The sequence below is a fragment of the Aquila chrysaetos genome, chromosome 8 (genome assembly GCF_900496995.4).
Source record: "Aquila chrysaetos chrysaetos chromosome 8, bAquChr1.4, whole genome shotgun sequence".
In the NCBI taxonomy this organism is placed as follows: domain Eukaryota; kingdom Metazoa; phylum Chordata; class Aves; order Accipitriformes; family Accipitridae; genus Aquila; species Aquila chrysaetos.
Genome location: NC_044011.1, coordinates 935,368 through 959,504, shown reverse-complemented (window position 1 = coordinate 959,504; position 24,137 = coordinate 935,368). Strand labels below are relative to the sequence as shown.

Sequence of the window (24,137 nt, the reverse complement as noted above, 5' to 3'; positions counted from 1 at the left end):
GCAGGAGCCAGCCCCTCCTGGGGCAGATGCTTTGCGGCATCTCCAGGCCTGCTGGCACCTCGGGGACAGCCGGATCTGACACCAGGAACACCCCCGATACCCACAGTGGGGGTGGCTGGGAGCCCCGAGTGGGGCTCCAGGCTCGGCATGGCCAAACCCCCACCGCAGGACACACAGGGCTGGAGCCCCACATCCCACGTCAACCCAGGCATGGCTGCGTGGGGTGCAGCAAAGTGCTGGCAGCTCTGCTGGGGTCCCTAGGGACAGGGGTGAGACTTGGCAGGGGCTGGGAGCAGGAGCACTCCGTCTGCTCCCCCAAGTCACCCTGGGGACCCACCCAGCAGGCCAGCAGAGCCTGCACCCACGGAGGTGCATGTCTGGGTGCATGAATGCCCTCCCACGCTGCACAGCCCGGGCAGCAAGGGCTGGTCTGGCTAGATCGCCTGGCTGCCCCCTGCACAGGGGGCTTATTCCCATTGCCTGTCACTGATCCGTCTCTTGTTCTGGCAGCGGCTGCAGCAGGCAGTGGGCTGCCTGGCCCCCCAGCCTCATCCGGAAGCGTGCTCAGCTCTGCCGGGGCTGCCCGGAAAGCAGCTGTTGTTTTGCTCGTCCCCGGTCCTGGCAGAGGCCGCCGCAGGAAGCGTGGCCGCATCCCTGCCGCACCGGGGCTTGGCTGCGGCCACGGGGCTGAGCTCGGTGCAGGATGTTCCCCCGAGCCAGCGGGACAGCGCTGGAGCCAGCCGTGCTTCCCAGACCAGCTCCTGCTGCTTTTGTCCCCGGCTTGCTCCTGCCCCAGCCCAGGCTGCTACCGGGACTGACCACGGCACGCCACAGTGGACGTGTAAACTTTCGTGTCCTGCCGTGCTCTGCAGCAGCCCCGTGCGTGGGGGGCACCCACGTCCCCGTCTCCCTGCTGCGTACCGCTCCCTCCGTGGCACGGCTGGGCGCAGCAGCAGCGCCGAGCAAACGCGCAAGGACAGAGGGGTTGATGCTGACAGCAAGCGGGAACGGCTGCGACTTTGTTCTCAGCTCCCTGTGATCGCGTCCCCCCGTCTCCCCGTGCTGGCGTCAGCCGTGTCGGGCCGATTAGTGTCTTCCCAGTGGCTGCACAGAGCGAGCTGTGCTACAGCAGGCAGAGCTTGGAGCCGGGGGGTCGGGGACGATGTCCTGGCTCTCCAGCTGCCTTCCCTGTGTCACGGTGCTGGGTATCTCACCAAACCGATGCAGCAGTTGCAGCACCGGCACAGTGCAGACGTCGCTGCGTGACCTGACTCCCCTCTCCAGGTCCCCCACCTCTGCCCAAGGAGCCCCCGTGCCCCCGGCCACCCCCCACAGCATGGATGCACGGGGCAGAGGTACAAACCCACCAGGGACGGGATGTGGGCATCCCGGGGCCACCCGTGTTTCACCTTTCCATCCCCTGGCATGTACACCCCAGCAGGCAGAACCCAGCAGCCCTGCCCATGCCCGCAGCCTCACATGGAGCTGCTGCAGGCACTCTCCTGCCTGCGGGCTCAGCCTGCGCCGCCTTGCCCAAAAAAGTGCCGTGGGAAAGCCTGGGGTGGCTGGCAGTGTCTCTCCCTGGCCCCGTCCCCATGCCGAGGAGGCCACCGAGCAGATGGGCAGCCCTGAAGTTGGTGGGTAACTTTGTGAACAAAGTTTCCACCTCCCAGCACGATCCCCGCCTGGCACCCAGCGCCACTTTCCCGTCGCCCTCCCTGGGTGCAGCTGCCAGAGTTAGCATTTCAGCTGAGAATATATCCTCATGCCATCTGTTCCTGCTATGAAGCCCGGTTGCAGAAGGAGGCAACCAGGTTTGACTGAGTAAATCACTTTTTTAACCTGGCCTCTCACGACTCCATCCAGGCTTCGCTCCATCAATCAGCGGGGCTTGCTCCCAACCGGCGCGTTTATCCCCTAGAGCTCATTAAAGTGAGCTCTGCTCGGCAGCAGAGAGGAGATGTCAGTGATGCCGCCTAACAAACAAACATCTTAATTACTGGGAGTTTTTACCTCCTGACAGAGCAGACAGCCACCTTGACAGAGCCGGCATGCTAACGACCCAGCGAGCAACGGGCCGGCAGCGAGTCCGGGTGCCGGGCTGACAGCGGGAGCTGCTGCCGGTGCTGCCGGGCTGCGAGCGGGCAGCCTGGGCCTTGCCGAGCATCGTCCCCGAAGCACAGGGAGGGGGCCACCAACCTGCTTGTCCCCCCCGGCCACCACCTGAGCCCTCGGCCAGGCAAAGCGGGTGCAGAGCAGGGGACCGAGCTCGTCCGAGGCCGCCCGGCCCCAGGGGAGGGAACCGCCAACGCCTGGCCCGAGGAGGGTGATGGCCACCTTCACCCCGGTTGCCCCAAGGGGACTCGCTGACCTTCCCCAGCTGATGGAAGAACAGGCTCAGGGCAACACGGGGCTGGGGGGGTTATTTTATTCTTTGCTTTGGTCTATACAAAAACAACTTACAGAAATAATAAAATCTTCCATTCCTGAACCACGCTCCAGTAACTGTCCATCCCTTTCCGGTGGAAGCGTTAAACCACCATCAGATCTAGAACCTCTTTTAAAAATGTGTTAGATAAGGGAGGAGGGGACAGAAACACACCACTCACCAAAAAGAAGGGAAACGGGTTAAAATGTGCAACAGAGATCGGTACAAGGACACAGTTCCTAATGCTGGAGTCACTCCTCTATGGGTACTGGTAGGATAGGCAGGTACACAAAGTCAGCTCCCCAACGGCTGATCGGAAAGAATTAAACCGCAGACATCCCGATGGCTAAAACGAAGGTCCTGGGACACGGCACCATTTGTTTTCTGCAAACTCTGGATTGGCCTGATTAAGTTAGAGTTTGCAGAAAGCAAAGGGTTTTCCCGTATTAGATTCCTTTCCTAGAACACTATCACGCAGAACAAATAGTGGGGAAGTTAGAAAGCACAAACTTAAAGACGGCAAAAGCCGTTGGCACCATATTAAAAATAAAAAAGAAATATATATTCATAGAAAAGACTATTTTGCCAATGAAAGGTTGCTAACGGTGCAGGGTTTGTGTGTTTTAAAGCTTCAGAAACAGTATCTTGGATGCTGGATGCGGCAGTAGGTGCTCGAAGCAGTCCCAGGAGGAAGGACCTTCTCCACAGACCCACAGCGAAGAAAAAAAAATCGAAAAATAAAACCTCTCGTGGGAATGGAAAAGTTTGTCTTCTCAGGCACTTCTGTCTCCCAAGTCCTTCTTGCGAATGCTCAGCTCTGGGGCCACCCTCTTCTGTATGGAGAAAACACCTGCGCACAGCGGGAGGGAGATCCCGTTACTCAACCGAGGGGGCATTTTGGAGGAGACCAGAGCCCAGGGCCCCCCCGAGGCAATGGGGATGCTGACCCGCGGCAGCACTGGGGACCCCGCGGCAGCACCAGGGACCCCGCGGCACACCAGGCACCAGCAGCCAGCCCTGCCTCACCCGGCCACCCGCCCTGCTCCAGGGATGAGCGTGCCCTCGATAAGCGCCTGCACCCCGAGGACACGCCAGCACCTACCTGGTGCGGGGGCTGCGGGGCAGGTTAGGCGAGCATGTGGTCAGCAAAGGGCGCTCGGACGCCGTCGCTGTAGGCGTCCATGGGGTAGTCCCCGTCCATGTCCATGTGCATGTCGATGGGGTCCAGGGGGATGTCACCCGAGTACATGGGGCGGTAGCCGGGGTCCAGCTCTGCAGGGAAGGGACACGGCAACCTCAGCTCCCGCCGGCGAGAGAGACTTCTCCAGACCTCAGCCACCCTCCTCCTCATGCCCCCCAACCCGGGGCAGCGTGTGGCACGTGGTGCTGCAAAGGACACAAGGGCCACCAGCCGCCCACCTGCCCCAAGCCCCTGGGCCAGCCCAGGCACACAGGGGAGCGGCCGCACGTTCTCCCGGGGGAGCTGAGCAATCCCGCTGAGCATCCCCAGGCAGCCCGGGCTGGCACTTTGCTGGCAGCCACCCAAGAAAGGCTTTAAAACCAGCCTGGTTTGGTGAGATGAGGCAAATGCCCCACCAGAGCACAGCCCACAGGGGGACCCTGCAGGAGGAGCTGACACCGTACTCACCATCTGAATAGGGCTCGTTGATGGGGATCATGCTCTGAGCCTACAAAAGAAGGTGACACAACTGAAGAGGGCATTCGTGCTCACGTGTGCACGATGCTCAGCGGCTACCTGGTGCCCAGCCCCGTCCCGGGTAGCGGGTACCGCGACCCAGGGCTGCTGGAGAGCAGAGGCCACAGCCCGTCCACCCCCTGCCTCCCCACGTTTGCCGGTCGCTCCCATCCAAGCTCTGGTCGGAGGCGGTGGTGGCAGGTTTTGGAGGCAGGATGGGGCCATCTTAAGAGGCTCCGGTTTCCCCAGGGAAAAGGGCTTGTCTCCGTGCCCAGTGGGATGCTCACCGCCTCCCAGGCTGCCGGGTCGTGCTTGAAGAGGGAGTTGGTGAGCTCCACGGAGACGCGCTTTCTGTAGTCGGGGTTCTTGTCCTCCGAGATTCGGAAGAGCACGGCGGCTGCGTAGGTGGCTGCAGGGGAAGGGCAGCAGCCTCAGCCCCCGGTGCCGCGTGGCACTGAGGCACCAGAAGCCCCAGACCAGTTGCAGCTGGGGCGATGCCACGTGGCTGACAGCCCCCGGCACAGGACCCGGCACGGCAGCGCTCACCCGTCCCCTCGTTCCTGGAGTGCAGCAGCTCCATCAGCGGAGCCGAGGCCCCCTCCGCATCGATGGCATCTGCCGCCTCCTTGTCCTGGGCCAGCTCACACAGCACACCAGCCGCGACACGCTGGATGTTCTCCACCGGCGAGTAGAGGAGCTGTCAGGAGAGATTAGCGGCAACGTGAAGCAGCCAGCGAGGAGCTGTCGAGCTCCTTGATGTGGTCTGACACGCGGATGCCGCCAGCCGAGCGCCGTGGCTCCCTGGCCCCGGCACCGCGGGGCTGTGCCGGCCAGGCGGGCGGTGGCAAAGTGCAGCCCCCATGTCCCCCCAGCCCCTGACCTGCACGAAGAGAGGGATGGTGTTGAGGCGGAAGATCTCCATGCGGTTCATGGGGTCCCGGGCCAGGATGTGCAGTGCCCCCGTGCACCCCTCCACGATCTCTTCCATCTTCACTCCGTCCTGCCAGGGGACAAACGCTCAGCCGGGACCCTGGAGCAGCCGGCGTGCCCCACCTGAGCGTGGGCGCAAGCTACCCCCCAGGGACAGCTCGGCTTTTGGGGTGCCAGGCTGTGCCAGGAGCACAGAGGCAAAGGGCCACCCCCGGCAGACCCTGCCGCGGGGACTCACCGTGTAGGGCTGCTGCGTGCCGGCTGCTACGTGCCGCTGGGCATCCTGGTGAGCCTTGACCAGCAGCTGGACCAGGCGAGGGATGACGGCGGCCTCCTGGAGCGGGGCATGGTTGGCCGGGCACAGGGCCAGGTTGCGGATCAGGCCTATGGTAGCCTGGAGGAGAGAAGCGGGGAAGGACACGTTCGTCTCGACCGTGGATCGGAGCAGCGTGCGCTCCCCGCGGGACCCGCCAGCCGGGCCGCCCTCCCCCGCCTCTCCCACCCCTTCCCCCTCCGCGGCGCAGGCTGACTTCAATCTTCCTCCCACACCGGATCCGGCCCCCTCCCCGCGGGGGGAGGCCGGGGCAAGTATTGATTCCAGCTGAGCAGCCGGCAGAAGCCATTTCCTCCGTTAGCTGCCGTCAAGGTCGCAGCCCAACGGGACCAGAGCCGCAGCGGCAGCAGCCCGCCATCGCTCCGTGCACGGCACCGGCTGCAGACCCCCCTCAGCAGCGTGTCCCACCACGGGCCAGCAGCCGAGGGCTCGCTCAAGCCCAGCCACTGGCTTCCTCCGGCCCCCAACATCCCCCCAGACCCTTTACCTTCACCAGTGGCCACTGGTTGGGCTGGTTGAGGAGCTTGACGATAGCGGGGATGCCGTAGTTGAGCCGCACCGAGTTCTGCGCCATCTCGGCCTCGGGATGCCGGCTGGTGAGGTGCCGGAGAGCGCAGACGGCCGGCTCGGTGATGTCCTCCTTGTCGCCTGCCCGCAGGATGGTGTGGATCAGGGCCTCCACCCCGTTCGACTGCGTCACCAGGGTCTTGTTCTTGCTGTTGTTGCAGGTCAGGTTGGAGAGGGTGCCGGTGGCGCAGGTCAGCACGTTCACGTCATCGGAGCTCAGCTGGTTCACCAGGATCTTGAGGACGCCATCCAGGCCCTCCTGCAGGAACGGGGACGGGAGGTCGTACCAGGCACCCCCGCAGCCAGATCTGGGCTCAGCCAGCGGCTGGGCTGCAGCCCCGTGCCCGTCCCCTGTGCCTGTCGCCTGGGCGAGGGGAGCCAGAGCTGCTCCCCCCGGACAGGCCGGACACCCAGCCTCGGAGAGGAGGACCCCCCCTCCTGCAAGGACGGCTCCTGCCATTGCAGAGAGGATCCAGCCCCCGGCCGTGCTCTTCCTCCCAGACCTGGCACCCTCTCCCCTCGAGACCCAGGCTCGTGTGGCTGCTCTCGCTGGAGCTCGCACACCCGTTGTTGCAGACCCCGGCCCCCCAGCACGCCACGTCCTTGCCCCACGCGCTTCCCAGCTCCGCACGGGCCAGAGCAGGCAGCAATGGCAGGGAGGCAGCGTTTGTGCCTCCCACACTGCACCTTTCCCTGTCCCCCTGCAGCCAGAGCTGCTTCTCCGCGATGCCGGCACTGCGTGAGCAACAGGCGCTCACGACATGTGTGGTTTTACTTAGAGTTTAACGTCTCCGGCAGCTTGTCTCCGCTGGGAAGTGCAAACAATGCACCCGCCAGTGCTCCTCACGTGGTCCCGGGGTGACCCGGGTGCCAGCCGTGCCGGCAGGCAGCCAGCAGCGGGGCAGGAAGGAGTTAAAGGCGCCATGGCCGCGTCCCCCCCCCTCAATCCACAGAGCCAGGGGATGGTTACGGGCCAACCCAAATAGTTTCCACGCTGCATCAGGCGCTAATCTGCACAGAGAGGCGGCCCCAGCAGATGGGGAACGCATCAGGAGGCAGCACAGGGCTGGGGAGAGCAGCGCCAGAGCAGAACTTGGGGTCACCCCCGCACCGACTGCCTCTCAGCCCCACGGGCACAAGCCCTCGACAGCAGCTCCCTCGCTGGGGAAGGAGCCGAGCAGGCGGCCAGTGCCAGGGCAGGCTGCCGGGGACTCCCTGAGTCGGAGCAAGTAGCAGCCCCGGTGACGCCCTGCTGAGCGCGTCAGCAACTGCCGGCGGCTGCGGCACACGGCCGGGGACATGGCACAAGCGCTGGCAGCCGGCTGGCACGGGAAGGGCCGCGGGCAGTAAGCAGCTTCCCGCAACGCCAGGCAAACCCCTGCTGCAGCGGGGCTCAGGCACAGCTGGGCATCCCCTCGCTCCGCCAGGCACACGTGCTGCCACCGCCCCGCAGCTCACTGGGACTGGAAATGGCACAAGGATGTCGCTTCGGATTCAGTCTGGCACAAGCAGAGGGCGAGGGGCAGCCCGGCAGCTGGTTCGGAGAAGCCTCCGAAATGCTGTGTTGAAGCATGACTCAGGGTCCCGCAGACTCACCTGTTTGGTAGCCACGTCAGAGAGGTTTCGCAGGGTCCAGAGACAGTTCTGGACCAGCCTGGGGCTGGAACTGGTCAGGTGCTTGCCCAATGCCTGCATGCCGCCTGCCAGGAAAGGAGACACCAGCCCATCTGTAAATACCCAAAGCTGCCCCGGCAGAGAGAAGGGAGAGACGGTGGGTCTGCGTGGTGAGCATGGGCTGGGCACCACCTGACTGATGCCTCCGACGCACCACGCAGCCTCACTTCTTAGCGGACGCTCAACGCGGTGCGGGAAGACAGCTCCCGGCCGGCCAGCCAGGCCAGATCTTGCCCATGCACGGTGCCAGGAAAGCACCTCAGCAGCCTTTCAGAGCAAGAAACCAGGACACACGCAGGTGGTTTCACCTGGCTGTGCAAGGCATCTACCTGTCTCGCACATCAGCTGCGAGATGGCACCCTCAGCTGCGTCACCCCGACGCCACCATCCTCCTCCTGTTTGACACCGGCTCTGCCGCAGCCCCCCAGCCCCTCTTACCAGCCTCAACGATAGCAGGCTTGTTGCTGGGGCACACCGACAGCACCTTGAGCACCCGGCTCGTGGTCCAGAGCAGCTTCTCGTAGTTGTAGCTGCGCATGATCTGCACCAGGGCCTGGGGTCCTCCGTTGGCCAAAATAATCAGCTGCAAGACAGAAGGGCCAGGGTCGGGGCGTGCGGCAGCTCCGGGCTGCCGGGACCACCACTCTGGTTTCCCCAGCTCGTGCCAGGACACAAGTCAGGCAGGAGATCCAACGCCTCGGCGTGCAGGAGTGCTCTGGTCACCCCCGCCGGGGCCGTGCACTGCCACCGCCCGCACCGGCCACCCCAGCCCTGCGCACCGGGGTCCCTCGCCCCCCGCCGCAGGCGGGACGGGCAGCAGCCCCCCGCCCAGCCAGTATCAGAGCAGGTCCAGGGACTGAACCTCCACACGAGGCTGGGACGACTCGTGCGTAGGAGGAGAGAGAAGCAGCCAAAGAACAAGGATAGAGGCATTGCCCGGAGGAGCGGGGGGAGAAACCCAGCCAAGCCGATCTACCGGCCAGACTGGGACAGTCTGCGCTTTCAGGGACGCTCCGCCTGCAAGAAGTCGGATGCAGCAGCGTTGCAGACAGCACAGCTGCTCCGCTGCCGGCTGTGGCCGGGGGGCAGACGGGCTGAGACGGTGGGAGCTCCCACCCCTGCCTCCTCGGCTTCTGTCTGCGAGGAGCGAGGTTGGGCAACTACCCCCCTCCTGCCCTCCCTCCGGCAGGACCCCGCGCCGCCGGGCAGGCCAGGCTCTCCGAGCCCACCTTGCTCTCCTGGTTCCCGTAGGCAAGGAGCTGAAGGCAGTCAGTGGTGATAGCCAGGAACTTGGGGTTGTTCTTGTTCAGCAGGGGAACCATCTTCTGCAGGCCGTCGGCCAGGCGCACAGCCATCTTGGCCCCTTCCTGGTAGAGCAGCAGGTTGTGCAGGGTGGTGATGGCGTAGAAGAGGACCGACTCGACCGGCGAGCTGCAGGCAGGCAGCACAGAGCCACGTCAGCGCAGGCAGCTGCCTCCAGGCTCAGCAGACTGCCAGCGGAGCCCACAGAGCTGCCCCGAGCCCCGACTCCCACCCAGCGCCCTTCAGCAGACCCGGTGCGAGGCCACCGTGCCGTGTGGCCCCGGGGTGGCCCTCAGAGAAGGGACACCTACTCCTCGGGGCAGAGCAGAGACTGAGCCCCATCTCCACGGACAAGGCAGCGTGCGGGACTGCTCCCCTCCTCCTGCCCCCCTGCACAGCCCCATGGGCTTTCGCAGGCTAAAAGGCTCAAGGTCTCCCACTCCCGTGTTTCGGTGTGAGCAGGAGGACCCACGTCCAGGGGCAGCAGGAGCCCTCCCCTCCCCAGCCCAGGCACTCGCCCGGCTGACAGCCCGGGAGGGACCCCTCGGCTCTGCCGTCCTCTCAGGACCCCCCGCCAGCATCCTCATACCTCAGCATCCTGACGAGGGCCGGGATGCCGCCGGACTTGAAGATGGAGAGCAGGCCCTCGCGGTGGTGCGAGAGGTTGTGCAGGATGCTGGTGGTGCAGCGGGCCGTGTCCAGGTCGCTGGTGCTCTGCATGGTGCGGACCACGGCTGCCACGATCTGGGGCGACTGCATCAGGGCACGGCGCGACGCCTCCTTCTTGGAGAGCTGGTTGACGATCATGGCTGCTTTGCTGACAACCACCTGGGGTGGGGAGAGAAGCCGGCGGGTGGGAAGGGGTCACACTGCTGCCCATCACAGGAGGGATCCCACTCTGCCGGGCGAGAGCCGGCCCAGGGCTGCCGCGCATCGCGCCGGGCAGGGCGGCTCTGGAGCAGCAGAGCTGGCACAGCAGCGCAGGCAAGGATTGTTATTTTTAACAATCATCATTCACGATGCTCCAGGAGCCACGCTGCAGTTTGCAGCAGCGGGCAGCACACGGTCGTGTCCATGGAGCACAAGCGTGCTGCAGGGACGGGCAGCGGGAGGGCAGGGGGGGCTGGAGCACCGAGAGCCAGCAAGAAGCACTCAGCGTCTGTGCAAGGCCAGGGCAGGAGAAGAACCGTGCCTGAGCAGCGAGGACAGGCTGTGAGGAGATGCGGGTGGGCAGACAGAGGTGGGCTCAGTCCTGTTGCGGGGCAGAGGCAACCGCAGAGCTTTGTCAAGAGGAAGGAGCCAGACGGCAGCCACGCAGCCCCGCAAGGATGGGAGCCCGGCTGTGCTGCCACGGCTGGGGAAGCGCGCCCCGCAAGCCTGGCAGCTGAAAGCCCAGAGGCAAACCACGCTTCCTTACCGGGTCCTCATCATTGAGCAGCTTGGTGAGCTCCGGGATAGCGCGGGTGGCCAGCTCGGCGTCGTCCTGGTAGTTGATGAGGTGCACGATGGCCGATTTCAGCATCTGGGAGGGCTCCGCCAGGCGCTGCACGTTGGTCTGCTGTCCCTCCAGCTGGGTGGTGATGAGCAGGGAGCGGTCCTCCACCGTCTCGGGGTACATGGCGGCCCGGACACGCTGGGCCCGGGTCATGGCCAGCTGAGCCTCCATGTCCGCTGCAGGGGTAGATGGGGAGGCAGCGTTAGAGTCCGGCTCTCTCCGAGGAACGCTCCCAGCCCTGCTTTCCAATTTCAATTAGCTGAGCAAGAGCTTCGCGCAACGACACTGGCAACAACGTCAGCAGTCCCAGCACGCTCTGCAAGGAGCCGGTGCTTCAAAGTGTAAACAGATACGGCAGCGCAGAGATAAGACAACGCTCAATTAGGCAGCATGATTAGGCAGTTGTCACACAAGGCCCATTAATTAAAAAAATAAGGATATTTGCAACTTGGGACCAGCTGGCATTGGGGATTAGGAGAAGGACACGGAGGCCTTCCCCGTCAAGGATGCCAGGACGAGCGCGACCCCCGCGGCAGAGATGCTGCAGCAGCCACCCGCAGTGCCCACCTCTATGGCACAGGGACCGCGCGGGGATCGGGAGGGCTCATCCCTCTCCACGGGGCTCTGCCTCCCTGGGGGAGCTGGCAATTAAACCTTCCAGGGCCCATCGCTGACGGGGGGAACCACACAGGCGAGTGGAGCAAACCAGTCCTCTTTTAAGGGATAAAGCTGGAGGAAGCATCTCCCTTGGCTTTGGGGGCTGCATCTCTGTCTCCTTCGCCCTCGCAGCAGCCGGAGAAGACAGGCCGGCTGGCGGGGCTTTACGGCACACGCTGGCAGCTCTGCCAGCCGCACTGAGACAGGTTTCCCGAGCAGGCAGACAGGCAGCAGAGCAGACGGCCGATCCGTGGGCTGGGATCAGCTGTTCCTATCTCGAGCCAACCCACCGGCGTGCTCGGATGTGCGTGCACAGCTCAGCACTAGTGCGGGCTGGCTGCACGCCGCCCCTACGCAAGAGCCTCTCGGCGCAGGGAAGGACAGGAGGGAGCATATTTTAGGCAGCAACAACTCCCGGGGTGTGGAAGGCGGCGTAGAGGAGTGCCCAGAAGGAGCACGGCTCATGAGGGAGGTGGAGGAAGGCAGCGACCGAGCAGCCAAGCTCGTGGATGTGCCCGGCCCCGCAGCCCCTACCTTGCGCTTGGCTCTGGCCCTGGCTCCCTCCCTGGCAGTAGCTCGTGGTGGTCGTCTTCTTGATGGTGTACTGCTTCCCGTAGACCTCATCATCGTCCCCGAGGCACTTGCTGCTGACGGAGGGCACCTGGGTGTTGACGCCGGAGTGGATGCCCGAGTCGTAGGTGTAGGTTTGCTGCCACTCTGTCACCTTGATCGGCTGCTCCATCATGTTCATCACCTCCATGGCTGCTCTGCGGGGCAGGAAGGGGAGAAGTTACGCCTCTGGCAGAGCCCAGCTCACCGCAGCACCCTCCAGCTCCTCTCCTGCACCGAAGCGCGTGGCAGACCCCGGCGCGGCAGACCCCGGCGCGGCAGCCGGCCCCTGCGCAGCCCACGAGCAGATCGAGCAGATCGCTATCTGCCCTCCTCCCCCACACGAGATGAAAGGCGGCACCGGGATGACGAACCCACAGCTCAGCACTTTGCTGCTCGTGTTCAGACATGAACCGTGGCTGCAACCGGCGCAGACCGCGCACGGCTGGCTGAGCCATCAGCCAGCGCCTGCCGCCCAACGCCGTGTCTCACCGCCTCGGTGGCAAAGGTGTGAGCAGGCTCTGCCCGGCGCGGAGGGGCCTCGCAGCCAGCCCCCCCCACTCCGGGCTCCCCCGGCTGCCCACAGGCTTTTTAAAGACCAGAGACAGAGCCTGGCAGAGAGCTGGGGAGAGCCACAGGGCTGCAGCTCCAAGAATAAAACAAACCTTTTTAGAAGTCTGCTGGGACACTCCTAAAGCACCTAAAAATAACCAGGCGAAGCCACCGGCTTGGCTCTCCTGTGGGTGCTCAGCACCACAAGCACCCATGGCACGGTCCAGCGCTGGGCGCTCACCGTGCTGTGCCGAGCACCACGCTGTGGCTGCACGGTGCCAGGACAGGGCAACCCAGCACATCCCAAAACTCAGGACGAACCAGCCAAGGTTGCCTGCGAGCAGGGCTGGGTTTCCCTTGTCTCTAATTTGGGGATGCAGAGGGAGGGAGGACGGCTCATGGATTAACCCGAGCTCATCGGGGCAGGCGGATGCCGCAGGGCTGTGAGTCACCAGCCCCGCATCCAGCCCCCCCGGCACGGCCAGGAGAGCAGGGATGGAGGGAGGCAGAGAGGGATGGAGACAACACCCAGCCAGCCCTACAACTGCTGACCCACCACCCAGGCACTCCGCCGGGGATTTCTGCCCCTTCCTCTGGCCGCACAGGGCTGGGGATGAGTCAGAGTTTCAGAGGTGATAAGAGGCGAAGGGAGCAGCTGCCGCCCGGCATAGCTGGGCGCAGCAGCAACCGCACTTCCAAAGAGAGGTGTAATTACCACCTCCACCGGCACTGATTCATGCAGCGAGCTGGACCAGGGCGGCCGCGCACCCCTGGCTCTGCTCCAGCCGCCGGCACAGCTCAGGCTCGCAGGGACCAGGCGGGCTGGTGCGGCGGCCTCGGACCACAGTATCCTCCTCAGGGGAGCAAGGGGAAGGGGGGACGAGCCCCTCACCAGCCCCGGACCCCACCACACCGGTGGCTGACTCAGGGCGTCGGGTGGTGGCCAAGGACGCGGCTTGCGTGGGGCGGCCCGGCAGGGCACGGCGCGCACGGGCTTGGCGTGGCTCGCCCCAGCGCTGCCGGCTATTCCCAAGGAGCGGCCGAGCCCTCGCGAGCGGCACAGGCCAGCGCTCACAGGGAAGAATCCCAGCCCGGGCACAAACGCTCATTCCCAGGGAGCAGCGGCTGGTGGGAGGCAGGAGCCCCACCACGCTCCCGTCCCCCCCAGCTGGATGCATCCTGCATCCCACCATGTCCGTCCCCCACCCAGCTACCTTCCCAGAGCCACTGCAGGGCGCCACTCCTGTCAATTCGATATTTTTTGAGCTGTCAAGCAGCAATCCGCAGACTAAGTACAGCTCCGGCTTTAATGGGTTGTGCATAATGCATGTTTATAAGGCAGCAAGAGAGGGACCCACTAATGGAGGCCAGCGGGGGCAGATCATTCCCACGGCAGGGCGCGGGCAGGAGCTGGGGTTTCCGTATGGTGCAGCAGGGCGGTGCGTGACACACGGCACCGGGGGCGAGCCTGGCTCCGCTCCCCACCCCGCGCCAGAGCAGGGTTCGGCCAGGAGAGCCCTTGTGCCGAGCCGGGAGCGCCAACAGTGCCGCACACCCCCTGTGTGTATTCATGAGCTGTCGCGTTGGAGTTTGGGAGAGCAAGTCCTCCCAGCTGGGTCACCCTGGCCATAGCGGCAGAGCCTCCAAATTGTGTCGGGAAGCCCAAGAAAAGCAATGCCAAATCACGCCCGAGGAAGCGTGGCGGGCAGGAGGGCACTCTGCCGGCACCGGCAGGGCAAGTGGCCACGGTGCAGGAACTAGCGCGAGCCGTCGCACATCCCTGCCAGGAGCTGGCACGCAGAGCCCCGGCAGCAGGGCTGCGGCCAGAGGGACCCCGGCACCCCCAGGCTGACACTGGAAAGCTGCCCTGGACAGGGCAGGCAAGGGGAGCACGGAGCGCAAAAGCTCCCTGCACAACAGAGGGGGGTGTAAGGACCCCAAGCACCCACCCCAGCCAGGACGGGGACGTCCAGGCAGCAGCGAGCTGGAGCTGGCAGGAGGGGCTGGTGCTGCCCGCGCCATCGGTCAACCGGTAACGGCTGCTCTACAATTTACAGGCGTTTGACAGGCACTTAATTTTTCAAACCTCTGTGAGTTCAGCTCAGACACCGGCTTCTTACAGAGCGCTGCATTATGCATGAGCCACCCCCCCCCCGCCACCCCCTCCGTCTGCACCGCCGGCACCCCAGGGACATCAAAAGCCAGCAAAGCTCCTCAGAGCCCAGACACAAGCTCAGGTGATCGGCCCCAGACAAGCTCCAAGCGGGAGAGTGGGTCCAAGCTAATGAGCACCGTGTTAGACCCGTCTGAGCATGGTGCCCTGCAGGAATGGGGGAGAGGGGCCACTGGGGATGGGTGTTACACAGCTCAGGGGACTCTCCCTCCCCAGGAACCCCCCAGAAAAGGACCACGGGCACCTTGTTAAACGCAGCACCCGTCCTTCCCCTGGAGCATCGCCCTGCCAGCGGCCCCTGGGGTGTTTGCTCACCGCCGTGGGCAGCCAGCGAGGCCAGCGGCACCCGAGGTGACGGGGCCAGTGGAACAAATGTCAGACACTCCAGCGGCAAGCAGTGACATTTTCTGAACCCTGTGTCAAACGTCCTCTGCTCGTCACTCAGCGAGGGCCAGACGCCTGACACGAGCTTCTCCCCCGTCCTCCGCGGCTGGGCTCTGTCCTCAGATGTCCTCCCTCCTCCTCAGCAGGATCGGAGCGAGACGGGCAGTCCCCCAGGCAGGGGATGCTGGTTACGCCTGTGTTCACCTTCAGCAGGGGCCGTTCACCGGCAACGCTTTTGGTGGTGAACGGCTGCAGTGGGGCAGGACCCCCGCCAGCGGCAAAGGGGAGGGCAGCAGCTCATGCAGGAGGGAGAACCAGGGGGTATTTAGGGCACATGTGAAAATACCCCATGAGCACAGGGGATGCTTGGGTGGGCTCTAGCCCTCTCCACAGCCAGGCCTGTCGGTAGGACGATTGCTGCTGAGCCTGGCCCTTACCTCCCTCCCACTGGGCTGTTATTAACCAGAGTGGGAAGCGGAGCACAGCAAGGGCCGAGCAGTACCACCCAGCCCTGGCTGAGCCCCTCTGCCTGCACAGAGCCAGGACCCTGGGCAAACAGGACTCACTCCCAGGAACAGCGAGGAAACCCCCTGGGAAACAATGAGGCAGATGTGGGGGACCCCACAGAGGGAACAGCGGTTTTGGGGGAGCACCTCCAGCACGCCCCCAGCACCACGATGGGGAACGGGCTGAGCCGCACAGGGGGCTTCAGCCACCCCCATGCAGGGGAGAGCCAGGAGAAGGTTAATCCCTCTCCCACCACTTCCCGCAGCCAGGAATGCCGGGGAAGGCGGAGGAAGCTCCAGCAGCTGTAAGGCACCGGCCAGCGGCTCATCCGCCCCCAGAGCCATTTGATCACTGTCCAGGCAGCATCGCCCCCCCCCCCGGGACACCGTCTGCGGAGGAAGTCTCCAGCAAACACGCAGCCCCCAGGCCTGACCAGCCCTTCCCTCCGGCTGCTGGGAGAAGCCTTCGGCCTCACACGGGCAGGACACAGCCAGCAGACGTATGACTGAGCTGCCCAAAACAGCAGCAGGGAAGCCATAAATCCTGCTTCATGCAAAAATAGCTATTTGCCCAGGGACTTCTTGAGGAGCGGCAGTCCCTGGGGTGAGCAGCCGTCACCTCCAATGGGGGGACCACCCCTAAGTGAGCAGGCAGGGGGCACAGAGCACCCCCACATCCCAAGTCCCAGGCAGGGGCTGCACAGGAGCAGGCACCTGGCGGGGGGGGAGGCAGCCCAAGTACATCACACACAGTTCCAGCCTGCCCTTGCCCCCGCACAGAGCTCGCTGTGCTAGCCAGCCCGGAGCAGCGTGGGATGCCGGCTGGGGGGCTGCTGTAGCTCTCTTGCGGAGCCCTGTCCTTGCACGCATCCTTCCTGGCCCTGCCGGGAACAGAGCAGCAGTGCTGGAGGTGCCCCCTCACCATGCGAGGGGGTGAGCTCAGCTGTGGGAAGCATGTGAGCAACTGCAATTACAGTCACTTAGGCTTTTAAGAAAAGGAAAGTTAAGAAAAGGAAAGAGGCAGTTAAGGCAATTCAACAAATGCAATGCAAGAGAAGACTATTTTAGAAGCACTTAGGCTACACGCAAGCGATCTCCGGTCCTCCCCACCCTCCTGGAGCAGCCAGGGGATTAGTGACTGTTTGCACAGACAGCGAGGCTCGGGGACAGCAGCCTCGACAGCCACAGCACCACGGCCCTCAGCACCATGGCCCTCCTCGGGGCAAGGGCAGCTGATGCTCGGCACACCCGGGAGAGTTGCACCCTGAGGACCCCCTCCACCTGCAACCCCCTGCCCAGAGGCACCCAGAAGCGACACCATTGCACCGACAGCTAACGAGGCTGGGGCTGCAGCTAACGAAGCTCCCGCAGACACCGCAACAGACCCAGCGCTGTACAGAAGCTTCAGTGGTTTTGAAGAGGATCCCTCGCAGGAACACACAGCAGGAGAAGGCAGAGAAAGGAGCTTTTCAAGACCTCACCAGCATCAATGGGAAGCATTAGTCTCAGATCCCGGCTACCACAAGCCCTTTCAATGGGGCTCTACAGTGAAGATAAGTGGAAGAATTCAAAGGGGAACGAGAGCAGCTTGAAGTTTAATGAGGAAGAGACTGGCGACGGGGGATCAGTCTCTTGTTAGAAAGCAGGCTGTAACGGTGCGAGGCCGCCCTGGCCCTGCACACAAAGGAGCCGATGGCCTTTGTTCGCCAGCGCTCGCACATCCGGAGCCGCTCCCGGCCGCCCCGCCAGCTCCAGCTCCGACAACTTCAGGTCACTCGGGGAGGGCAGCGAGGGGTGCAAGGGCTACTCCTCAGAGCTGGGCTTCCTCACTGGACGAGGCTCTAAAACCCTATTTATTTTTCAGCTGCTCCCGACGAGGTTAAGTTTGAGCTGCCAAGAGCCCCATGCAAAGCCCCCACTGCTCCTGCTGTTCAGTGGGTGCCGCATTCCCCCCCCCCCCCCCCCCCCCCGAGCATGGTGAGACCAGTCTCCCAGCAGCAGAGCCAGCCCCAGCAGCACAGCATTTCAGCTGAGCAGAGCGCATCGTGGCGGATGCTCTCCATCAAAGCAGAGCACGTTCCCTAAGCCTCTGGAAGTGCCTCGCCTGCACCCGAATTAACAGCTACTGACAGCTCCAGCACACGCCAAGTTCAGGCTGTAATATTTTGGCACTTCACATCACAAAATGACAAGGTATTATCCGTCAAGCGCTCTCCCTTTGCGAGAGCACGCACAACACTGGGCATGACACCCACCCTCCTGCAGCACACTATGGGGCAGCCGAGCCCTTGCACGGGGCACCATGGCTCCGAGAACTGCCCGACACCCAGGACTCGTGCAAGAGCTGTGCCAAAGCACTGTCTGCTGCACCACGGCTTGGGCTTCCCCACGGAGCCCCGCTGCCTGTGCCGTGCCCTGCCGCAGCCCCGGCTTGCCCAGCGTTACCTCCCTGCCCCATACGCACAGCACTGCTGGGCACCGGCACGGATCCAGCAGCCTTGATTTGGGATCAGGTCCCCCTCTCGCAGCTCTTGTGCCGTGCCTGGCTGGCTCTGCCCACATGGGGCAAGACCCACAGCAGGACCTCAGCCCAAGGAGTGTTTTCCCAGGGACATTCACGTGCTGAAGACCCATTGCAGGGTCTCTGGCAGCACATCTCCCCTCCTCGCATCCTCAGTTGCTGGCACAGACGCTGCCATCTGCAGAAGCACCAGGATCAGGAGGACCCACATGGGCACATTCCCTCCTCAATTAAAGTTTGCTGATCTCATTAGAAACACTGCTGGGAAAGATGGGAACTTGCCACTTGTCCATGGAAAGGAGAACTGGCATGGTGCAATTAATCACAATAACTCCATCTGGATAAAAAAAAATAATCATTATTTTGTTTTAAAGAGCACAAAGAACAAGTTGTCTTTTAACAACATGATAGTTGCAGGCTTTAAATTTAGGCTTTGAGGCTCACAGGCTGTTCCCAACTCCAGTCATGGTGTCCCGAAACACAGGATTTTGCCACCTGGCCCTGATGCTGCCGGAGGAGCCGAGGCAGTGGGGAGGGACACAGGGCTGCTAAGCCCCGGCTTAATTTCTCCATCCAGTTGCATTACATCTGTAAAGTTCAGACGCTTCACAAGAAATTATCACCAACACCCGTCAGCACCCGGCCTGTCGGAGCAAGTTAATGATTTGTCACCAGGGCTCTGCCCGCGCGTCACAGCGATTACGGCAGGGCTCCTTACAGCAGCCAAAGGTCTCTCCCGCACCAGCAAAGCCCACACACTTTATCCAGCCCATCCACCCTCAAAAGCCATGGGGGACCATGGTGCATCCCACTCCACAGGGTCCATGCCTCCCTCCAGCGCCGGAGCAGGCTCCCCCCCGGGTGGGCACCGCTGCTCACTTGCCTTCACCACCTCCTGCGGGTTGGATCACCCAGGCATGGGATATTCGGAAAACACCGAGCATTCCACCTCACCCAGCTGCCAGCTCCGGTTCCTGCTTGGGGTCTCGGAAGGAGCCCGAGGACTCGCTCGGTTCAAACGAGCCCCAGCATCCACAGGAGCAGCACAAGGCTCCTGCCCTGTTTGCAAAGCGATTTTGGAGCCAAGCGACCAAGGCGTGTTGAAATGCCTCCGGGCCTGTCAGCAGCTGCAGCAAAACCCATCAGGACTGGCATATTTAGAAGGGTATTTCAAACCTCTGCCTAATTAGAAACATCTTCATCTCCCCCCACAGCCGTCGACAAGCCATGCAGCATTCCCACACCAGAGGTGGGAAGCAGAGAGGGTGAGCTCTGCCCCTGGAGGCACCTGTGCGGCTCCAAAGCCAGCCCAGTTTAAGCACAGACACGGTGTTTAGCCTCTTAGGTCAAGTTTTGAGATTTCTTTGGAGACAGAGTACCTGCGCCTTCACACCCCCACCGTCCTCCGCCGCTTTGCCAAATAGTGTCCATGGGGAAGGAGGATAAAACCAGCCCTTCTGAAGCAGGGAGCACTGCAGCAATTCAAGGCACCAATGCAGCCCCCGGTGCTGCCCCCCGGTGTCCTCCTGAGCTGCCATCCCAGCTGCTTCCATCTGCACAGACCAACCTGGGACACCCCACAGTCTCACAGGACTGGGAGCCACCACCCAAGCCCCAGCTCTGGGTGATGCTGGGTGCCCCACACACCCTGTCTAGGTGGGAAAGCACCAGCTGAAATCAAGACAAGAGCTTAAGTCCAAGGTAGGCTTGTACAGTTTTAATAGAAATTAAATTTCTTTTTAACTTCTGTTAATTAGAAGCCAGTCTAATTTAAACCTTCAAGACTAGCACAAGCCTCGGTACAGATGCTGCAATTAAAGTCTTGAAAGTTCTCTGCAAAGAGCTTCCACTTCCCCTGCTTGCAAAGCGGGGGCCAAGGGCAGCTCCGCTCCCGAAGGCTCTGCCATCTGCGAGCGGCAGTGCGCCCAGCAGAAGCGCCGTCTTAAACCCCGGAGATCTGGAAGTGTGATAAAAAGCCAAATCCCATCAAGAGCTCCCACACCAAACCACAGCCTTGAAGGGAAACCATCCTCACAGGAACAGCCTCAGCTGAAAAAGCCATGCAGCTGCACCACAGTTGCCTGCCCCAGCTGCTAGAGCTGATTAAGGATTTCAGGTGGGGAAAACAAAGGGGAGAGTTAATGGGATTAGGACAGCACTGAATATTACACTGAAACACAGCACTGGGACCAGAGGGGAAATTTCTCCAGGGTCCCCAGCTGCAGCAAAGCCACAAGCCACCCACACTGCTGAGGTGGTCGATGCTCTGGGGCCAGCGCACAAATCACTCGCACGCCCAGCCCCGGCAGACCCCCCCAGCAGCCCGGCTCAGTCCCACCGGGATGCACGCGCTTCCTGGAGCCGGTGAGGACACGCCACATTGCCCAGACAATAGACCGTAAACGCCATTGTCTGGAAGCCAGGGCCCTGCCGCAGCCGCCCCACCTTCCCCCAGTGCCCCGCAAGCCCCCTGAGCATTGGGGACCCACATCTCCCCCAGCACCCATGCAGCAGCCAGCCCTGGAGGGGAAAACACCCCTCAGCCACTGATGCCAGGAGCTGTGCATTCCCATCCTGACGGCCAACTTGTTTAAGCCAAATTAGCAGTCAAATGGGTTTTTCATGACACTTTATGGAAATCCTCCAAAGCAATGAACGATTACAGGCTTCAGATGCACAAAGACTGTTTCATCGGGTACCCCATACCCTTCCAGCCGACTTCGATAAAATGCTGGCAGGGCCACAGAAAAGGATCTTAAAATCTCCCAGCCCCATTTACCGGCTGGGCCGGATACCCGCTCCCCCCGAGAGCAGGGCCAGGAGCAGACCCCACGGGCGCCGCACCCGCCCTGGATGCAGACGACAGCCCTGAGCAAACGCCCCGGCACCGCTCCAGCTCCGTCCCCGCGGCAGCTGGCAGGGAGACGCTTCGCCCCCGGCTCTCCACCAGCCTGATGGCAGATGGGCCCGAGACCGCCGGGTGTTGGGGCTGGCAAGCGGCACCAGTGCCAAAACCAGCACAACGTGGGCTGGAGCAGGAGGTGCGGCGACCACAGGGGCTGGACCCAGCGGGGTCATGGGGCGTCCCTCGCCCCTACCACCCTGCCGGCACCGGGAAGCTGACAGGGGATATCACCCCAGACGTGGGGCTTGCCCAGGCACCCCGACAGCATCATGGGAAAGGCAGGGGGGTGCGTGGACCCTGCTGCCCATCAAGAGTGGGTGCAGGCTGCTGCCTTCACACCCATGCGGGCATGACAGTGGCGTGGGTGACCCAGGACCGTCCCCAGCTGGTGGCCGTGCCCTCTCGGCAAGCGTTCACGCTCCTCTCACAGCACAAACATCTCTCCAAGTTGCTGGTACGGCAGCCTACGTTTTCTCTCTCCGGGCAACTCCCAGCATTATCCTTTCATCTCTGCTATAAACCTGATTAATTAAGCTAATCACTCAGCTAAGGCAATTAGAGTGCTCTCTCCTCTCCAAACCCCAGACAAAAAGACAGCCGAGTTTCGCTCCCCCCGCGTTACCCTGTGCAGATATCCACTGGCAGCGGGGGGCTCAGCCAGGACACCCCCCCCCTCGCCGCACAAAGCGGGGGCCCAGCGCTAAGCCCCCCTTCCCCAGCAGCCGGGGAGAGGACTCCCCAAACCCGGCTGAAGGCACGGGGCAGCCCACCGGCACCCGGCGGCCTCCGGTGCGGCCTGGCCGGCATGACTCACGGCACGGCGGCCGCGGCACCGAGCAGCCACGCTTTGCGCAAGAGCCCCGGGGCCACCTGGGCGAGCAGCGTGCCAGGGCCTCGCCCGCTGAGCCGCGGCCCCGGGCGGGGCCGGGTCCGGGTCCGAGTCCGAGTCCGAAGCCGAAGCCGCCGCCTCGTACCGGGGCGCGGGGTCGGGACTGCAACTTGCGAACTCGCTCCTGCGGCGCCGGGCGGGGAACCGGGATAACCCGGCCGCCCGCTAGGGCTCGCCCCGGGGACCCGCCCGACCGGATCCGCGCAGGCTGGGGCTCGGCCGCCGACAACCGCCCCGCTCGCCCCAGGCCCACGCGGGACGAGCCGGGCTCACGGGCAGCACCCGGCTCCGCCGCCTGCGGGGAGCCCTGCCCCAGACGACGGGCGGCGGCGGGACCGACCCGGGGCGCCTGGCGCTGCCCGGCCCGGACACCTGGTTCCTCCCAGCCCCGCACGGCGGAGCCCGCCCGGCCCCGGCGCTCCCCAGCCCGGGACGCCCGGCGTGGCCCCGGCCCCGCCCCGGTTGCCCCGGCCCTCCCGGGCTCCCCGGGGGCCGCAGACCCGCGGCCCGGCCCCGCTCACCTGCGCGGCGGCTCCCCCTGCGCGGACACTGCCGGCCGCCCCGCTCCTGCCCGAACAAAAGGCGAGCAGCGCCCCTCGCGCCGCCCCGCCCTGCCCCGCCCCGGTACACGCCCCGCCCTCCCCGCACCGCCGGATCGCTATTGGACCGCCTGCACGCCCGTCAACTCCGAGGCGCGCCGGGCACCGCCCCCGCTGGACGTGTTTATCCGCTCTCCATTGGCGGGGGCGCGGCCGCCCCGCCCTTCGCCGGCAGGCGATTGGGCGGCGGGGCGGGGCGCGGCGGCGGGCGGGGAAGGGCACGACCGCCGGGGGGGGGAGGGGGGAAACACCACCTGGGTGACGTCACTGGGCGGGGCAAGGCGGGGGGGTCGGGGCGGGGCCAGGGACCCTCCCCCGGGCAGGGGGCGTGGCCGGGACGTACCTGGGCAGGGCGGGGACCCCCGGGCGCGTACGTGGGGTGCCGGGACCCCCGCGAGGGATCTCGGGGCTCCCCCCCCCGCCCCGGCCTCGGCCCTGCGTGTCCCCCTCCCCACGCTCCCGACCTCGCGCGGGGGCCGCAGGCAGCCCGGTCCCTGCGGCAGCAGCACCCGGCCGGGAGGGGCCGGAGGGGAGCGGAGCGCGGGGGGGGGGGGGGGCCGGGGGCGGGGGGCTGGGGGCTGCCCCCCCCCCCCCGGTCTCCCGGCTGTCCTCCCTGCGCCCGAGGGCCCACGTCGCGCAGCCGCGTGGGCCACCCGTGGCTCCTGCGGCCTTTACGGTGTTGGCATCGGTGGGTGCCCGGGTGCGGAGCCGGTAGCGCGGTGGCGGGGCAGGGTCCAGCCCTGGAGAACCGCCCGACCCCGGGAAGGGGGCTCCACACCGCCCCGGTGGGGAAACGGAGGCAGGAGCCCAGCAGCGGCAGCAAGAGACACTGGGTGACGGCAGCCCGCGTCACCCCAGTCCCTGGCCAGACTGGTCCAGCTGGGTGCTGCCGCCGCGTCCCAGCTCACCTGCTCCCCGCCAGCCCCGGGCGAAGCCTCCGGCACCCGAGTCGCCGATGAGCACCCAGTGCCAGGGCACGTCCCGGCCCACGGCGGGGATCCCCGGGCCTCCTGCTACCCGGATTTGGGGATAGGGGTGAGGGGACACATCCTGCACACACACACCCCCCCCCATCAGCCCCTGCACAGTCCTCTGCCACACCTGGCTGCAGGCACCAACTCTGTCGGGAAATCACAGCTCTGGAGGGAGGTGGCAGACGGAGCTCCAACCTCCCCTGCAAGAAAATGGGATTTCATCACTGTGCACAGAGCGGGGGATCCAAAGTACAGCGAGAGCCCTCCCAGCACAAGGAGGAAAGGGGCCCATGGCATGGCATGGCACAGCTGAGATGACAGCCGAAAAACTCATTCATGTTCCTTCGCAGTCAAGGTCAGGGGAGTCAGGGAAGCGCAGCGCTGCCGTCATGGTGTTAACCCACGGACTCCTGCAGGCTTACCCCCCCGCACCCCACCTCTGCACCCCTGGCACCTCCCCGCAGCCCGGCTCTGCCGGCCCTGCACACCTCGGGGGACGGTGGCCACGCTCACAGCCCAGGCCGCTGCCGGGGTCACACCGCCGGTCGCAGAGCTGCTACTCCTGCCCGGCGCTACCAGGAGTGCCGGACCCTGCCGGCACCTCTGCACCCAACAGCTGCAGGTGGGAGCAGGGACGGGACCCCGCGCCTGCAAGGGGCTTCGCCCGGTGCCGGCAGAGGAGCAGGAGCAAGGTACCGTGTGCCCCAACGTGAGTTTGGGGCTGGCGAGGGGACGCCGTGCCCAGGCGCGCGTCAGAGCAGGGCGGAGGCCCCGTGGGCCCTGTGCCACCCTCGCCCGTCTTGTTGGGAAGATAAACAACCCTTTGCTTCCCGGCCCGCGACGCCAGTGCACTGGGCTGAGCGCTTCCCGGTGATCCAGGTGCGAGTGCCGCCGGCCGCACCCCACCGGGCCGGTGCTCCCCTCCCGAGGGTGGCCATGACC

The 24,137-nt window shown here is 64.4% G+C and overlaps 1 protein-coding gene across 1 annotated transcript; it reads right to left on the bottom strand.

The window, feature by feature from the left end:
- Positions 1-2,412: 2,412 nt before the first annotated feature.
- Positions 2,413-22,238, bottom strand: LOC115344411 (junction plakoglobin). Its single transcript, XM_030021665.2, has 15 exons — positions 22,144-22,238; positions 11,618-11,850; positions 10,349-10,602; positions 9,521-9,759; positions 8,859-9,060; positions 8,068-8,212; positions 7,552-7,655; positions 5,876-6,214; positions 5,293-5,448; positions 5,005-5,124; positions 4,671-4,821; positions 4,412-4,533; positions 4,077-4,116; positions 3,531-3,700; positions 2,413-3,278 (listed from the first exon to the last, which is right to left on the bottom strand). The coding sequence occupies exons 2-14, from the start codon at positions 11,841-11,843 to the stop codon at positions 3,555-3,557; spliced, it is 2,244 nt and encodes a 747-aa protein (XP_029877525.1). The 5' UTR covers positions 11,844-11,850; positions 22,144-22,238; the 3' UTR covers positions 2,413-3,278; positions 3,531-3,554.
- Positions 22,239-24,137: the final 1,899 nt, after the last annotated feature.

What these genes read in the sequence shown, in the direction of transcription:
- LOC115344411 (XM_030021665.2), bottom strand. Translation starts at nt 11,843, where the DNA reads ATGGAGGTGATGAACATGATGGAGCAGCCGATCAAGGTGACAGAGTGG. An exon ending in GCCCTCGTCAGGATGCTGAG is followed by an intron (nt 9,061 to 9,520) that starts GTATGAGGATGC and finishes GCCTGCCTGCAG; the next exon opens with CTCGCCGGTCGAGTCGGTCC. An exon ending in CCATCCCTCTCTTCGTGCAG is followed by an intron (nt 4,822 to 5,004) that starts GTCAGGGGCTGG and finishes CTCTCCTGACAG; the next exon opens with CTCCTCTACTCGCCGGTGGA.